Source organism: Podarcis melisellensis (assembly GCF_964234715.1).
Source record: "Podarcis melisellensis genome assembly, chromosome: 9".
Classification (NCBI taxonomy): Eukaryota; Metazoa; Chordata; class Lepidosauria; order Squamata; family Lacertidae; genus Podarcis; species Podarcis melisellensis.
In genome coordinates, this window is record NC_138541.1 from 10,736,756 (window position 1) to 10,754,848 (window position 18,093).

At 48.3% G+C, this 18,093-nt stretch overlaps 1 protein-coding gene across 1 annotated transcript in view; it reads left to right on the forward strand.

Moving 5' to 3' along the window:
• Nucleotides 1-3,202: 3,202 nt before the first annotated feature.
• FRAS1 (Fraser extracellular matrix complex subunit 1) overlaps nucleotides 3,203-18,093 on the forward strand; it is a 341,121-nt gene continuing 326,230 nt past the window's right edge. Inside the window, exons 1-2 of the mRNA XM_081924721.1 lie at nucleotides 3,203-3,468; nucleotides 17,925-17,956. Of these exons, the coding sequence (XP_081780847.1) occupies nucleotides 3,393-3,468; nucleotides 17,925-17,956 (108 nt within the window). The 5' untranslated portion in view covers nucleotides 3,203-3,392. The remainder of the gene's footprint in view (nucleotides 3,469-17,924; nucleotides 17,957-18,093) is intronic.

Below are 18,093 nucleotides of genomic sequence, written 5' to 3' on the forward strand. Positions count from 1 at the left end.
CGATTCAGAGGCTGAACCAGAGGAATCCCAGCCTGCACAGGAGTCCCCGCCTCCAGGGCCGGCTGAACTGGGGCAAGGCCTAGATTCTGAGGAGCCTGCACCTGTGCCGGATCCTCAGGAGCAGGCACCAGGTGAAACCATTCTGGCCCCAGAGGTGCTTGAGGACTCAGTGCCTACAGGTGAGCCTCCCCCGGGGCCCAGTAACCCTTCGGCCTCTCCTGAACTGCAGAGGCTTAGGGCAGAGAGGCGAAGGGAACTGGTTTATCCCAGGAGGAGTGCTCGCCTTAAGGCCAAGGGAGGCGGGGCTCCTGGGGGCCGGGACCGCCCCTGGCCTTAGAGAAGATAAAGGTCAGTCAGCCCGGTCCCAGGTTGCGGGAGCAACGTCGTCATTGAAGAGCTGTTCCGGCCAGCATCCAGTCCTGTTCCTCCGGTGTTCCTGTTCCTCGCCCGGCTTCCTGCTTCCGACCTTCCAACGTTCCTGTTCCCGCCCGGCTCCCAGCTTTGGACCTTCCAGTGTTCCTGTTCCCTGCCCGGCCTCCTGCTTCTGACCTTCCAGCGTTCTTGTTCCCCACCTGGCTACATGCTTCTGATCTCCGTGAGTTCCTGTCCCCGCCCGGCTCCCTGTTTCGGACCTCGCCTCACATCTTGTGAACTCTGACTACGGTAGCAGTACCTTCCGCCCGGGACCAGCACAGGACCTGACCAAGCCAGTGTAGACGTCACCGAGACAGGAGTGCGAACATGCTGGGAACATGGACTTGGGAGAGCACATCATTGTCTGAGACTGTCCTTCCACACGCTATTGCGTACTCTTCCATTGTGTCCCGGAACAGATGGATGCCAACAACATCCTCTTTATACTCTTGTCCCTCTTCCACAGAGCTGCATCCAAGTATGCGAGACAGCCTTGTCAGTTTCCCTGATGTCCTGCCTGTTGTGTTGTCCTTGTAGCTCATGTTTTGCTACGCACAACCATCTATGGGGAAATGAAATCCCTCCATTGAAAGACAGGATCGGGGACTCAACTACTTTCACCGGAGACCAGATGGATGAATGGACGGCACTGAGAAAAGTCTTCCTTTGACCTTGTCAGTTTCACTGGATGGAGAGAGGAAATGGCAGTGGGGCTGTTCGGGGGACAGATCACAGCGGCTGCGATGTTACACATTGCTTGTCTATCACCAAGATCATGGGTAGGCAAACAAAGGCCCAGAGGCCAGATCCGGCCCAATCGCCTTCTAAATCCAGCCTGCGGACGGTCCGGGAATCAGCGTGTTTTTACATGAGTAGAATGTGTCCTTTTATTTAAAATGCATCTCTGGGTTATTTGTGAGGCCTGCCTGGTGTTTTTACATGAGTAGAATATGTGCTTTTATTTAAAATGTATCTCTGGGTTATCTGCAGGGCATAGGAATTTGTTCATCCTCCCCCCCCAAAAAAATTAGTCTGCCCCCCCATGGTCTGAGGGACAGTGAACCGGCCCCCTGCTGAAAAAGTTTGACTGAGCTCATCAGGGGGACAGGACAGCATCTCCATCTCTGGCCACAAGGCAGTATGGACCAAGCGAGCTTTTTTCATAGTTGTCAGTGGGTGCAAGGAAAGCATGAATTGTTGTAATACAAATTCACTAAGGTGTGTGGGGGGAGGAGGGAGTGGGGGGATGAAGGGCATGAATCACTGAACTGAAGGGACCCCAAGGGTCATCCAGCCCCACCCCCTGCAATGCAGGAATGTTGATGGAGGTGATTTCAGCCTGGGTGGTGCCGCTTCGCCAGGCAGGAAAGAAATCCTGCAATGCTAAACTTTTTAAAACCATGGCGGCGGCAGCAGTTCGTCCTGGGTGGCGCAGGGGTGGGTGTGCCCCCCATGAACAGATGTGCCTTGCCCTCTTCCTTCCCCCCTCTCTCCTTTCTCTCTGTCCAATTTCCACCCGATCTCAAGACAAAAGCAGACAAGCATATAGGAACATAAACTTCTGCAGCATGAATAAGGGGATCAGGTTGCTCTCTTTCTCCCCCCCCCTCTTTCTCCCCCACGTGACTTTCTCAGGAATCTTTGCCAGCAATATCACCACCACAGCCCCTTTTCCCTGGGTCCATTTTCGCACTGCATGGGAGAGGGAGGTGGAGGAGAACCTCTTTTAAAAAAGAAAGGAAGAAAGAAAGAACGCCAGGAGAGAGGAAGAGAAGGACGGACCTTGCCCCTCTCCCTCCTATGGAGAGTGGATTTCTACTACAGGCGCCTTGGAGAGTCTTTGCGGCTGCTTGCCTGCATGTGTGTCGAGTGGTATCTCTTTTGCAAATCACCTGCAGACTGAAATTATCCTCTCTGCTCCCAGGACGTATTGCAGGGGGAGCGTTTTTAAAAAATCCCCTATTTTTGCGCGGATCTGCTACGCTAAAGATGGAGAAATTCTACCATCTCACACGCGCGGCGAGGCGGAGGGAGGGGAGGGAAAGCCCCGCTTAAAAAAAAAAAAGCGCCTGCTGTGTTTTCTTTCTGGAGAAACGCCCCTCTTTCTCTCCCCCTCTCCCCAACCAGCCAGGCAGCCTCCCCTTGCTGCCTTCGCAGGAGAAGCGGCGTGAGAGGAGATCTGCTTTTGGAAGGGACCTGCAAAGTTTCCTCGAGGAGCCCCCCCAAAAGAGGGCGAGGAGTGGAAGAAGGATCCGGGCGGGGTGGGAAGGGGGCGCGCTTTGGCGCTGCGCCCGACCCAGGGCGCGTGGCGCGCCAGGCGGAGGATCCGCAAGATCCGAGGCGCCTTTGTGGGTGGCGCGGCGGCGGCGCCCCAAAGTGGACTTTGAAAAGCAGGGTGGGACTCAGAGAGAGAGAGAGAGAGAGAGAGAGAAAGAAAGGAGGAATTAGAGGGCGAGGAGAGGGGCGAGAGGTCTCCTCGCCTCGGGTGTTTGTCGACCAATCGCTCCGCCGGGGGGAACTTTGCCGGGCAAGGGGACAACTTGGAGAGGGCGGCAGCTCTCCGAAGAGACGCGGTTCTCGTCCTGCTCCTTCCCCCGGATCCGTTCCTGGGCGCAAAGGTGACCCACCGCCGGGTGATTTACGGCTGCTCTCTGCCCTACGGCTCGCCCGCACTGTAAATACGCTCTGGGGTCGCCAGAGCGCGGAGAGAGCCTCTTCCTCTCCACCAAGACTGGAGCGCAAGACTGGAGCTCCACCTGACATCTCCACGAACCCCAAAAAACCCACCCGCTGGAACCAAAAGCGTGTGTGTGTGTACCTGCTGTTAGTTTTCTTCCTGGGATAGAAAAAGGCTTTGATTCCCCCCCTAAAAGCTGCCTTCGGACGCTGCACGAAGCTCCTGCTGAGAGAAGGTCCTTTGGGGCTTAAGAAAAAAGAAACAATTTTTTTTCCTTTTAAAATACAACCTCTGCTTAACTATGGATTTCCTGGCGGAGTGGATGCGTCTCCTGCTCGTCTTGGCTGCCTTGACAGTTTTGCCCCATCAGGCTGAAGGTGAGTAAAAGCTTCAGCTCTGGACTTCATTGATTTCGCTTCCCAGAGAGAAGTTGGGCCGCTTAATGAGATTCTGCGGCGAGGTTTCCCTGCTGAAGTTGGGCTGGGGATGATCTATGGGCCTGGCACCGTCTTGCTTTTTTATTTTTTATTTTTTTAAGCAACAAGCCCGACCACCACCACCGCCTGAGAATCTCTGTGATCCTCTTGAGGAAGAATGCTCAGGGGACTCTCCCAAGAGCAAAAAATGCTGCTAAGTCTCTGTGTTAAGTTGCCCAGAGCCTGCAACTCTTCTTGGCTTAAGAGCACAAGAAGTGCATTGTAGGATAAGACTAAAGTGCTTAGGAAGATGTCTTATCACCAGTTCATTTAGCCTGATATTGTCTACACTGACTTGCAGCACCTCTCTGGGATTTCAGGCAGGGATTCTTATCTTATCATTCCTTATCTGGGAATGGCGGGAATTCTGTGCGCAGAGCAGGTCTTCTGCCACAGATCGGTGGCTCCAACATACAAATGGAGCTGGTTTATCCTGAGTCAGACCCTTGTTCTGTCTATTTCAGGATTGTTTTATGACAGGCTCCCTAGAGATGAGAGCTGTTTGACTCTCATGAGAAGTGCTGGAGGTTTTAAAGCTGAGGCTGGATGGCGTCTGTTATGTATGATCTAGTTGAGATTTCCGCATTGCCGGGGGTTGGTCTAGATGACCCTCGGGGGACCCTTCTAGCTTTACAATGCTATGATTCTATCTGTAGTCACCAGGGACAGTGAACCAGAGACCTTTTTGCATGCAGCGCAGGTGCTCTACCACTGAACCACACCCCTTCGAGGTCTGCTTAGCCCGGCAGCCACCAGAAATTGCACCCCAGTCTCCCTTATGGAACTATCTATTGCAGGCACCCCCAAACTCGGCCCTCCAGCTGTTTTGGGAATACAGTTCCCATCATCAATTCCCAGTGGGACTACAATTCCCACTGTTCCTGTTAGCTAGGGATGATGGGAGTTGTAGTCCCATAACATCTGGAGGGCCAAGTTTGGGGATGCCTGATCTAGTGTCTGCAAAGAGCATTTAATCATTTGGATCAAGCCTAGGCACCCTCCATTATCGTTTTTGCACAGGCAATGCCAAGAGCGTGGCAGCAAACTTGCCAAATGCGTGGTTGTTGGGGTTTTTTTACAACAGCATGCCCTGAACATCTTTGAACTACTTACCGTATTTTTTGCTCTATAAGACACACTTTTCCCCTCCTAAAATTAAGGGGAAATGTCTTATGGAGTGAATGCAGGCTGCGCAGCGATCCCTCTTGCTGTTCTGACTTCTGGGATTCAAAATATTTTTTTTTCTTGTTTTCCTCCTCCAAAAACTAGGTGCGTCTGGTGCGTCTTATAGAGCGAAAAATACGGTATTTCAACACACAGTACCGCCTTCCAAAGTTCTGCCTTTAGGTGGCACACCTTGAAAAGCAGAATGCTTTTCATGCCCTCTGATTTCCAGATTGCTTTTCAGTCTTGCCAGAATATGTCCTGCCCCAGCACTGTGAACCTAGGAAGCTCCTTTACCCTGAGTCGGACCATCAAGCATAGTGTTGTCTGCACTGGCTGGCAGCAGCACACCAGGGTTTCAGGTAGGAGTCTCTCCCAGCCTTACCTCGAGATGCCAGGGGTTGAAGCTGAGACCTCTTGCGTGCACTGGGATGCTGCTCCACTGGGATGCAGTCCTTCCCAAGGGATAGAATCATGGAATTGTAGAATCGAGTTGGAAGGGATCCAAGGGTCATCTAGTCCAACCCCCTGCAATGCAGGAATATGCAGCTGTCCCAAACGGGGATCGAACCTGCAGCCTTGGCCATATCTGCACCACGCTCTAGCCAACTGAGCATATCCAGGCTGTGTTTGTACATACAGCTATGAACGGTCCCTAGCTTCTGGTGCACCTTTAATGGATGTGTGACCCACAATAGGGACACGGGTGGTGCTGTGGGTTAAACGGGTGGTGCTGTGGGTTCCCTGCTCCTGCCAACCTAGCAGTTCGAAAGCACGTCAAAGTGCAAGTAGATAAATAGGTAGCACTCCAGCGGGAAGGTAAACGGCGTTTCCATGTGCTGCTCTGGTTTGCCAGAAGTGGCTTAGTCATGCTGGCCACATGACCCGGAAGCTGTACGCCGGCTCCCTCAGCCAGTAAAGCGAGATGAGCACTGCAACCCCAGAGTCGGCCACGACTGGACCTAATGGTCAGGGGTCCCTTTACCTTTAATCCACAATTGGCTGTTTAAAACCAGCTCCTTTATGTTTTCTGCCCGGCAGTAACGACATTCACACATGTAGAAGCAAGAGAAGCTCAAAGATGTTTGTCTGAAAACTCCGAGAGCTGAGACATCTTCGCCGCTGGCAGTTGCTGTTACGCTTAAGAGGTTTTTTTGCTACATGTACATTAGAAACCAGAAATGTGAAGTGAAAACGTGACTCCCTATTTACTAGTCCTTCTACTATTTTAACACCAGTTCTGCACTCGACGGTGTGCAAAATATGCCCGTGTGTCGGGAGGTCTTGCCGCCTGCATTAGGCCTGCCAATATCAATTTTTAGACGCCTTGTTTGTTTGGAAAACAATCCATCAAGGCAGTGCGCGGTGAACATTACGGCTGACATTACTTCGGCATGGACTACCCACCGAGCCCGCCTGTTCCTGGAGCGCATGCAGGGAACAGTAAGATTTATTGCCTACTCGGAGCAGCCTGGAGTGGAAAAAGTGGCTGGATGACATAAGGCCTGGAGAGTTTAATTGTGCATAAAAACTCTCTTACCTGCTCTCATGCTCAAGTTCCTCCCCCTCTTACTCCAAGAGTCATTTCACCCATAACAGCCACATTTCTGATCCCAGCCTCGTGCTTTGTTGCCAAGCAGATGCCCGCTTGATCTGGGTGCATGCCTGATTTCTCTTTACTTCACCCAATTACCGTATTTTTTGCTCCATAAGACTCACTTTTTCCCTCCTAAAAAGTAAGGAGAAATGTGTGTGCGTCTTATGGAGCGAATGCAGGCTGCACAGCTATCCCAGAAGCCAGAACAGCAAGAGGGATTGCTGCTTTCACTGCGCAGCGATCCCTCTTGCTGTTCTGGCTTCTGAGATTCAGAATATTTTTCTTCTTGTTTTCCTCCTCCAAAAACTAGGTGCGTCTTGTGGTCTGGTGCATCTTATAGAGTGAAAAATAGTTCTTTGATTTCTCTGAACTCGGCGATTCTCTGCTGAACGCGTGAGATGCCTCCGCTGCTTCTTGGAATTGACTTTAGAGCCTTTGGTCTGTGGCGATTACTCCCAGGGTGGCTCACAAAGTCCTTGCTTGATGCCACAGTCGGAGATGATGTGAGCCTGGACCAGCCATCAAAGTAGCAGGGAGAGGGTTGTAGCATCTGCCTTGCAAGCAGAAGGTCCCAAGTTCAGTCACCAGGTAGGGAAAAAAATGCCTGAAATCCTGGAGACCCACTGTCAGTCAGTGTGGACAGTACAGTGGTACCTTGGTTCTCAAACACCTTGGTACTCAAACAACTTGGAACCCAAACACTGCAAACCCGGAAGTAAGTGTTCCGGTTTGTGGACTTTTTCGGAAGTCGAACATACTTTGTTTTGAGTGTTACACTTCTGATTTGACTGCTAACGCTGAGGTCTATCTCTTTTTGCTATTTATTTTGCGTTTTTGTGACTGTGTGGAACCCAGTTCAGCTACTGATTGATTGATTGTGTGATTGCAGTACTTTGTTTATTGCTTTCATTTTATGGATCCGTGGTCTCGTTAGATAGGAAAATTCATGTTAAATGGCTGTTTGAGGGGTTGTTTTTAAAAGTCTGGAGTGGATCGAACCATTTTGCATTACTTTCTATGGGAAAGCGCACCTTGGTTTTGGAACGATTTGGTTTTGGAACGGACTTTCGGAACAGATTAAGTTTGAGAACCAAGGTCCCACTGTATTAAGCTTGGTGCATGGCAGCTTCCTATGATTTTTGTTGAGTCGGCAAAATGTCCGGGAAAACCCGGACGTATGGCAAGTAGGGTGATTAAAATAATACTACTAATAAAAATGCTATAAAAAGTTTTTGAAAGCCCAAAAACTTACTTTGGGCAGAGGTGGTATACATCTGAGAGCGTCTTAAAAAAAAAAGCTCAACAATTTTGGGGTCTTATGCCTGCTTAGTTTTCGTCCAAGTGAGAGCCCCCAGTAGAACTTTTTTAATCAATGCTCCCTTCTTTCGCTTACTCACTTTCACCAGAATTCAGGCTCTTCAAACAAAGCGATTGGCTGGAGGTTAGAGATGAAGGGAGCCACTGTGCCAATTATAATTAACTTGTGGAACACGTTTCCACAGAATCTGATGATTCTCACTAACTTGCAGGGTTTTTAGTTCATAGAGGATAGATCTATTTAAAAAAGGTTCATGGAGAACCAGTCTTTTAGCTATTAATGCCGAAAACTAAAAAAAAAATCAAACTTCTCTCTACAGTGGCAGTCTATATGAGGATCAACGAAAGGACAAGGCTGCCACTTTCACACTCTGTTGTGAGCTTCTAGAAGCTGCTTTGGGGAAAATACAGTTTGGGTACACATTAGCGTTTATTCTGGCCCCAGTGAGCTCACACAACCTTAGCCACAGTGAAGAGCTATCCCATAGTTTCTTGAGGAATGCTGCTGTTAGATGCATTTCGCCCCAAACCAGCTTTAACCAAAGCCACGTCCACTTTGTGGTTACGCAGAGGTGCGCACATTTGAGAGAGCTGCTGCACATCATGCTCAGATGACACCTTCACGAACAGTGTGTGAATGCAGAGGAGAGGGGGAAGCCAAACAGGTAATGTGCAACAGGTGAAGGCATTCCCTCCCCCTCTCTGGGATGTGCAATCGCAACTTGAAATGCAGTGGGAAGGAAACAACCTCACTGGGTTTTAAACCACTGGTGTTCACATAACCACAGAGTTCAGGTGTCCTGATGGGATACGTTGCTTTAGCTCAATGTCCACCAAAAGCTCTGCGCATCCCTATTCTTTTGCTAACCTTCACTAACAAAATGTTGTTCAGCTGACCAGTCCGTGGATTAGGGAGCAGAGTTCTTGCCTGCTATTTCCACCTCCCGGACCTCCCTCTGTTTAGCTAAACCTGTGAACCCAGCAGACAAAATACCGTATTTTTTGCTCTATAAGACTCACGTTTTCCCTCCCCAAAAGTAAGGGGAAATGTGTGTGTGTCTTATGGATTGAATGCAGGCTGCGCAGCTATCCCAGAAGCCAGAACAGCAAGAGGGATTGCTGCTTTCGCTGTGCAGTGATCCCTCTTGCTGTTCTAGCTTCTGAGATTCAGAATACAGTATATTTTTTTCTTGTTTTCCTCCTCCAAAAACTAGGTCGTCATATAGAGCGAAAAATACGGTATGTGGATGGTTTTTTGTGGTTTTTTGCAGGCTTTCCTCCTGATTGTGTGTTCAGACATTGTGCACGCAGACAAGTTATATGTACAAGCTGTGCATGGGTTCTTTCCATGGGTTTGTCTGAACAGATGGAGAGCAGAACCGATAGGCATGTTTCCTCCTTCTGTGTGTGCAATATATAAGGAGCAGTCATCTGAAGAGAGCTTATGAATGTGAAGCTTTAAGGGAAGGGCTGTTTCTCAGTGGCAGAGAACATCTGCTCTGCATGCAGAAAAATAAAAATAAAAATTTATTACTTATACCCCGCCCATCTGGTTGGGTTTCCCCAGCCACTCTGGGCGTCTCCCAACAGAATATTAAAAACACAATAAAACATCAAACACTAAAAACTTCCCTAAACAGAGCTGCCTTCAGATGTCTTCTAAAAGTCAGATAGTGGTTTATTTCCTTGACATCTGATGGGAGGGCGTTCCACAGGGAGGGTGCCACTACCAAGAAGGCCCTCTGCCTGGTTCCCAGGTTCAGTCCCTGGAATCTGGGAGAGTCCCAGAATACTTGAAATGCCCTCTATGAATGTTACGCCATAAATATCTCTCGCCGGTGAAAATAGGCAATGTGGCAGAGGTGGTTTGAACACACATCGGATGCCCTGAAAACAAATCTTTGTGCAGACAAATGACTTCCACCCCACTTAAGTTTAATTGCAATCTGAGTTGACTGTTTTTGCTTTCCTACTTAAGAGGGGTCCTTTTTAACTCTCTATATGCTGCCCTTCAATTTAGCAAAATCTCAGGGTAATTCCAGGTGATGTTCTGAAGGCAGAGGAGCATATGCGACTACACATTTTGCTGAAGCTGAGCAGGTCTGAGTCTGGATGGGAGACCGCCTGCATATTGGAAGAAAAGTGGGATATAAATGTAAAGAGGCAGGAATCAAATCAAGATAAAACAAGTGGGAGGGGAGGGGGAAGCAAGCAGAAGTAAAATAATAAAAGTTGATGCAGCAGGATCTGACACAAGGGACCCTTCATCCACCAGTGGCACTGATCCTGGCTAGACTGCACTTGCTGCCAATTAGTTTCTGGGCCCAAGCCAAAGTGCTGGTTTTGACCTATACGGCCTTAAGTGGCTCAGGATTGCAATGCAAGGATCGCCTCTCCCTCTACGAGCTGACCTAGTCCTTCTTTATGTGCCTCCTCCACGAGAGGTCTGGAGGGTGAGAACATGAGAACTGGACCTTTTTTGTGGTGGCTCCCCGTTTGTGGAACACTCTCCCCAGGGAGGCTTGCCTGGTGCCTTCATTGCATATCTTTAGGAGCCAGGTGAAAATGTTCCTCTTCAACTAGGCCTTTGATTGATTAATATCTGATGCCCTTTTAAATGTGTTTGGGGGAGGGATTGTTCGTTCTTTATTTCTGTTCTGTGCTTTGTGTTTTTATGCCGCAAACTGCCCAGAGGTCTTTGGATGCAGATTTAAGAAATAAAATAAAATAATACCTGGAGCTGGGCCGGGAGGCAGGGTGCATGCAGGATGAGGGATAGCTCAGTCTATTGAACAGGAGAACTCTCAATCCCAGGGTTGTGGGTTCCAGCCCCAATTTGGGCAAATGATTCCTTCATTGCAGGGGGTTGGACTAGATGACCGCTGTGGTCCCTTCCAGCTCTAGGATTCTGTGTCTTAGCTCAGGGATTGAGCACATGCTTTACACACAGAAAGCCCCAGGCTCTATCCTTCGCACTTCTAAATCCTTGACAGATAGACTGGTGACTGAGAGTGGCCGCCGAGACCATATAACACTGAAAGACCTACATTGGCTCCCAATGAATTTCCAAGAACAATTCAAAGTGTTGGTGCTGACCATTAACGCCCTAAACGGCCTTGGTCCAGAATACCTGAAGGGGCGTCTCCGCCCCCATCGTTCTGCCCGGACACTGAGGTCCAGCTCCGAGGGCCTTCTGGCGGTTCCCTCGCTGCGAGAAGCCAAGTTACAGGGAACCAGGCAGAGGGCCTTCTCGGTGGTGGCACCTGCCCTGTGGAACGCCCTCCAACCAGATGTCAAGGAAATAAACAACTACCTGACTTTTAGAAGACATCTGACGACAGCCTCGTTTAGGAAAGTTTTAAATGTTTGATGTTATTATTATTATTATTAATAATAGTAATTTGTTGGAAGCTGCCCGGAGTTGCTGGGGAAACCCAGCCAGATGGGTGGTATGATGATGATGATGATGATGATGGGAATGTCTCCTGTCTAAAACAGTAGAGTGCTGCTGCCAGTCAGTGCGTACAGAATGGAGCTAGTTGGACCAGTGACCTGACTCTGTGTGAGCGGACCTCTTTAGGGAGGTTCTGTATTCCAGGGGCAGAGTGTGTGTTTATGTTTGTATGCAGAAGATCTGGGAAGAGCCTCCGGACTGAAACCTTGCAGACTGAGGCCCTGCCCACCAGTGTAGACAACACTGAACTCAGTTGGAGCCACAATCCAACTCAGGATAAGGTAGTTTCCTATGTTCCTATTAGTTACCCTTCAACAAACGGCAACTATTTCGTCCTGCAATAAGGGTGATTAAAGATTGTCCACAGGGCAGTTTTCCTCGCTCCTTCCACTGTCCGAAGTGGGCATTTGCCGTGATGGATTAGTTTGGAATAATCAACTCCTGGCTCTCTGCACACAATCCCCGGCAAAAGAGTAGGCAGCTTTCCAAATTAAATTTTCTCTTCCTCTCTATCCACATGCTCTTTGCGTCTGGCTGGCTGCACCAGTTACTTTTTTGGGGGTGGGTGGGTGGGGGTTGCCAACAGTTGAAGTCCCACAGCATGAATTTGAAGTGTTGTGATGCTGCTTTAAGCAGCCCTTGTTATTGTTGTTGTTTAGTCGTTTAGTCGTGTCCGACTCTTCGTGACCCCATGGACCAGAGCACGCTAGGCACTCCTGTCTTCCACTGCCTCCCGCAGTTTGGTCAAACCCATGCTGGAAGCTTCGAGAACACGGTCGAACCATCTCATCCTCTGTCGTCCCCTTCTCCTTGTGCCCTCCATCTTTCCCAACATCAGGGTCTTTTCCAGGGAGTCTTCTCTTCTCATGAGGTGGCCAAAGTATTGGAGCCTCAGCTTCAGGATCTGTCTTTCCAATGAGCACTCAGGGCTGATTTCCTTAAGAATGGAGGGGTTTGATCTTCTTGTAGTCCATGGGACTCTCAAGAGTCTCCTCCAGCACCATAATTGAAAAGCATCAATTCTTCGGCGATCAGCCTTCTTTATGGTCCATAACATCACTTCCATACATCACTACTGGGAAAACCATAGCTTTTACTACACGGACCTTTGTCAGCAAGGTGATGTCTCTGCTTTTTAAGCAGCCCTGGCTTCCCCCAAATATTTCTGGGAGAGCATGTTCTTCTTCATGGAGAGCACGTGTTGCGGTGGGGTCTAACAAGACCCCCCCTCTTGGTTACTGGGCGGGACCGTTTGGATGGCCATGACTGTGATTGGGCCAGTTTGGGTTGTTGGGGAGATTTTGATGTTATCAGAGGGTTGGCCCGAAGGTTATATATTCTTGGCACACAGCTTTTTTCAGTCTCTTTTGCTGCGTGCATCGGGTCGCCTGCCCACCCTCCCTAATTTAGGGCTGTTGCGCCTGACCTTGCTATGCCTGTCATGGGGTCATCTGCTTTTGGGGCAGGGGCCTGGTAGGAATTTTGTCCATTTGGCAGATTGGCTGCTGCCATTTGGTTTTTGCCTACTGCGTAGCAAATCGTCACAACTTGTAAGGTTGCTGTTGCTGCAAGGGAATTACATTAAAGGAATCCAGGGGTTTGCCATGCTTTTGTTTGTATCCCCGGCAAGGGGCTAGGGCTGTGCAAGCCCCTGGGAGCATGCAGGGAGGGGTGACAGTATGGTGCCCAGCCCCATTCTCTCTCCGATATTGTTTTCCCTTACTGGCTTTTGGAAGTCAGTTCTGTCCCTGGGCGGGGACAGATAGTCATAACCAATGCCTAAGCAACCACTCACATTATGTATTTTAATAAAGTTTTGGCCAAAATTAGGCCAAAAGCCTTAAACAAATGCCTTGTTCCCTTCTGCATTCCGGACTTTGCTTTCTTACAGCATGTTCTCGTAGGCCCGTCTCCTGCTTTTCAAAACTGCCCTCTCGCTTTGGATTTCGTAGCGTTGGAAGCAGGCAATCAGCTTCCTGCGAAGGCCCTGGCCTTGACACTTTTATTAACGGTCTGGCAGGTGCGGTGCAGAAGTGTCTGTTGCTGCCTCCTTGGGGAGACCAACTGCAGCACTGGCCATAAACCCTTCCTTTGTCTCCGCGTCCCCAGGCGGCATTGAACCAAATCCTCGTGTCCTTCAGAACGCCAAGCGATTGCATCCTGCAGCAGAGCCACTTGCGCCTCGAAGACGAGAGAGGCGTCACTTTTCACCAAACAAATGGCCAGTGTCTGGCTTGACGTTTTTTTGCAGTTCCCTTTAGGTGCTTTCAAAGGCACTTCTCTTTTTCGAAAGAAAGAAAGAAAGAAAGAAAGAAAGAAAGAAAGAAAGAAAGAAAGAAAGCAAAAGCTTCGAGAATAAAAGCGTGTGTGGTGCATCGTGATTTCCATAAAAGCATTGCTTTACTCTCTTAGAAATCCAAGAGGCTTTATTTCCTACCCAGGTCTTCTCAGCCTGGGGCACTGGACTACAACTCCCACCAGTCCCAACTAGCAGCTGGAGCTCATGGAAGTTGTAGTCCATAACATCTGGAAGGTGACAGGGTGGCAAAGAATGTCCTCCCTGTAAGTCACTCACTCACTCTCTCTCTCTCAAATAATTTTTATTGGTGTTTGCACATGTTTTCCAAACATAATATCCTATCTTATACAATATAACAAACCTTTGGCTATCACAGCCTAGGACTTCCGTCATCTTCGACTAATGGTTTTCTAACCTTCTTTCTGATTTTGCATTTTATTTTAATAGTTATTGCTATAAAAGCCAAATCCTAAATAAACTCCTTCTTAGTCCTTTTTCACAATAATTCATAGTCCTCCCTATAAGTCTCATTTGTAGAAGGTATACAGTGGTACCTCGGGTTAAGTACTTAATTTGTTCCGGAGGTCCGTACTTAACCTGAAACTGTTCTTAACCTGAAGCACCACTTTAGCTAATGGGGCCTCCTGCTGCTGCCGCACCGCCGGAGCATGATTTCTGTTCTCATCCTGAAGCAGAGTTCTTAACCTGAAGCACTATCTCTGGGTTAGCGGAGTCTGTAACCTGAAGCGTATGTAACCCGAGGTACCACTGTATTTTTTTAAAAAAATTGTAGCAGATGAAAAACCCCTGTGATTTTTGCATGAGTGTCAGCTGTGACTTATTCTAAGCAAGAGCTTGCCAGCTCAGGAGTGTGTGATTTAATCCTTCCTACATTTTACTTTGAGATACAGTGAAATGCTTGCCTGCAGTTTCATGCGGGGAAATGTTTTTCAGGTTGCAACACTTCCATGCTGTGCTGGGCTCTATTTGTCAGAGGAGTTTAAGCAGGGACTCAGCTGCCATCAGTCAAGGATGCTGTAGTCACAACCTGGGTTGCAGATCCTATGTTGAGCAGGAGGTTAGACCAGAGGGGCTCCAGTGCCCCTTTTAGCCCTCTGTGGATAGTGTGCCAGGGCTGTGCACTGGCTTATGGGGATGTGGGTGGAGCTGTGGTCTAAACCACTGTGCCTCTTGGGCTTGCGAATCAGAAGGTTGGCGTTTCGAATCCCCGCAACAGGGTGAGCTCATGTTGCTCTGTCCCAGCTCTTTCCAACCTAATAATAATAATAATAATAATAATAATAATAATATATCTTTATTTATACCCCACCCTCCCCGGCCAGAGTCAGGCTCAGGGCAGCTAACACCAGTGAAATTACAATAAAAACATACTAGGGGAGGGGAAAAAACCACAATTTAAAACACAGGTTAAAATACAATTTAAAATGCAGCCTCATTTTAATAATAGCCCATAGATTGATACCATAAGGGGAGGGAAACGTAAGGGTCAGACTGAGTCCAAACCAAAGGCCAGACGGAACAGCTCTGTCTTGCAGGCCCGGCGGAAAGATGTCAAGTCCTGCAGGGCCCTAGTCTCTTATGACAGAGCGTTCCACCAAGTCGGGGCCAGTACTGAAAAGGCCCTGGCCCTAGTTGAGACCAATCTAACCACCTTGCGACTTAGGACCTTCAAAATGTTGTCATTTGTGGACCTTAAGTTCCTCCGCGGGGCATACCAGGAGAGGCGGTCCCATAGGTACGTGGGTCATAGCTGTTTGAAAGCACGCCAGTGCAAGTAGATAAATAGGTACTGCTGCGGCGGGAAGGTAAACGGTGTTTCCATGTGCTCTGGTTTCCGTCACGGTGTTCTGTTGTGCCAGAAGCGGTTTAGTCCTGCTGGCCACATGACCCGGAAAGGTGTCTGTGGACAAACGCCGGCTCCCTCGGCCTGAAAGCAAGATGAGCGCCACAACGCCATAGTCACCTTTGACTGGAGTTAACCGTCCAGGGGTCCTTTACCTTTTACCTTACTGGCTCATGCCAAATCCTGGACCCCAAACTTCGACCCCCAAAGTTTGACCCAGAATTTGACCAGAACGGGTTGAGACAGTGCTGGATTGGGTCCACCCAGAGCAATATGGGGCTGTCAAATGGGGTCACGTGGCTTCACCCGAAGCGTCATTGTTCCCATTGACAGAACTCGGCACGGCCATTTATAGCCCCACCTCCTTCTCTGGCTCCCTCCCGCTCCCTCCCTTCAGAATTTCAGTGGATGATGGGAAGTGTAGTCTTTTGCCAACGAAACTGTACCTGTCTCCCAGGAGACCGCTGTCAAAACAAAAGATGCCCTTTGCTCAAGAATGGGGAAGAGTCGCCTAGTTTGCTCTCGCGGGACAAGGCGGAATCCAATACTTGTGCAACATCTGTGATTTGGATTCAACCCAAATCAAAAAGTGCTAGGACTCTCAATCAATCAGGATCAATTGGTCCCTATTTGTCCCACCTTGGATGGGGCACACCAGAGTGCTAGATTGTGCCCTGAATCGGATTGAGAGGGACGTGCCCAGACTTCGTATTGCATATGCTCCAACTGTCCTATTTATCAGCTCAGCTTCTATTTTCTGGTCCCTCCTAAGCGAGGGTCAAACTAGATGGGATGTTAATAGCACAAATACTGTACTTATTTTAATCCTCTGCCTCTATTTTGGCCGGCACAATCTGTCGCTGGCCCTGCTTTGCCCCTATGATACCCTGTTAATTTTTTTCTGTGTGAATTTCTAAAATTCTTGTGATGTGTTTCCTTGGATCTGAGTTCAGGTCCTGCCCCAAACCCCTAATATCTCCAGAAGCTAAAATTCTCGCATTTGGGCCAGCGGCATCCTTTCTAGCATGTCCTGTGTATTCATACCAATGTGCCGCGCATAGTTTGTTGCAGTGTACCATTTCACGCCCTGCAGCTGCTGAGATACATTTTAGAGCGGATGATAACTTATTTTAGGAACATCTGTGGTTTCCTAGGCTCCTTTCAACAGAAACAAGCACTCTTCCAGGTTTGAAGTTGGTGGAAGACAAGCTGTTAAAGGGTAAACTCATTTCTGCTGTGCTTCTTTCTCACTTACAAAGCACCCAACTTTTTCAAAGGGCTAGGAAGCTATTAAAAGTTCAGACTTTGCATGGACAAGTATAATGAAATCTGGAGCTCATTTATACAAAATACAGTAGGTTGAAACAATTTTAATGGTAACTGTTAACAACTGTTATAGTGATATACTATATATAATTGTCTGTTTTCTTTTTCTTACTTTTATCTTCCTCATTTAAAAATAGCACCTTATATGTAAAGGAAAATAATAATAATAATACTGTATAAAACTGTCCCTGCTTGCAAGCTCAGAACCCAAATTGAAACCACACAAAAGGAAAAAGGAATAGGGAGGGCAGAGGAAACAATAACATTAAAGCATATGTATCCATGTTTGTTAACTGATGTGGTTAAACGATTTTTTTTAAAAAAACCTTAGACTGAGTTTTAGCACGCATGGAAAACTTAAAAGAAACCCTTATTTCCTGATGAATAGACTTTGGACTATAATATAACTTACTAGTAAATAGAAAACTATCTTTAGAAAGATTTTTCCTCCAAAAGCAGTTTATTTTAAAAATCCAATTTAAATTTTAAAAATCTGATTTTTTGATTATTATTTTTTTAAATGATTGATTTTTATCCACCATGGTTCGGTGACCTGTGGAGGGGAACAGCCTGCAGCACCCTAAATCCAGCACTGGCCTGAGGTTGGACTTTTGCCTTGTATCCCGTTGGCTGAAGGTTCAGATGCTCCTGTCGTGAGTTTGCTCCCTCCCAGCCTTTCTCAACCTGTGGATCCCCAGATGTTGTTGAACTACAACTCCCATCACCCCTAGCTAGCAAGGACAGAGCTCATGGATGATGGGAGTTGTAGTCCAACAACATCTGGGAACCCACAGGTTGAGAACCGCTGCGAGTCCAGATACTAAGGATAGTTGGAGAAACTGTGCTGCTTGTGGAAAACGGGCTACTTTGTTGTAAAGGTAAAGGTACCCCTGACCATTAGGTCCAGTCGCAGACGATTCTGGGGTTGTGGCACTCATCTCACTTTATTGGCCGAGGGAGCCGGCGTACAGCTTCCAGGTCATGTGGCCAGCATGACTAAGCCGCTTCTGGTGAACCAGAGCAGTGCACGGAAACGCCGTTTACCTTCCCGCCAAAGTGGTACCTATTTATCTACTTGCACTGGTATGCTTTTGAACTGCTAGGTTGGCAGGAGCAGGGACCGAGCAACGGGAGCTCACCCCGTTGCGGGGATTCGAACCACCAACCTTTTGATTGGCAAGCCCTAGGCTCTGTGGTTTAGACCACAGCGCCTCTGGCGTCCCTTTACTTTGTTGTAGGGACTGTTAAAAGTGCTCCCCCCCCCTCTCCAGCACTTCCTAATTTAACAAGTTGGTTTTTATGTCTGCCTAACACAATTTTCTTTCTGGTCTTTCAGGTGTATGCGTCCACCGAGGCTCATCATTTCAGGTAGGTCAGATTTAATGTTATTTGTGACTAGCTGTGCTTGAATTAGATTTCAGTTTATGGCATGGAAGGGGCTTTGTCCTTGAAGCAAATTCTAGCCTGGAAGAATGAAAGCACAGTGCTCAGACGATGGTGGGACC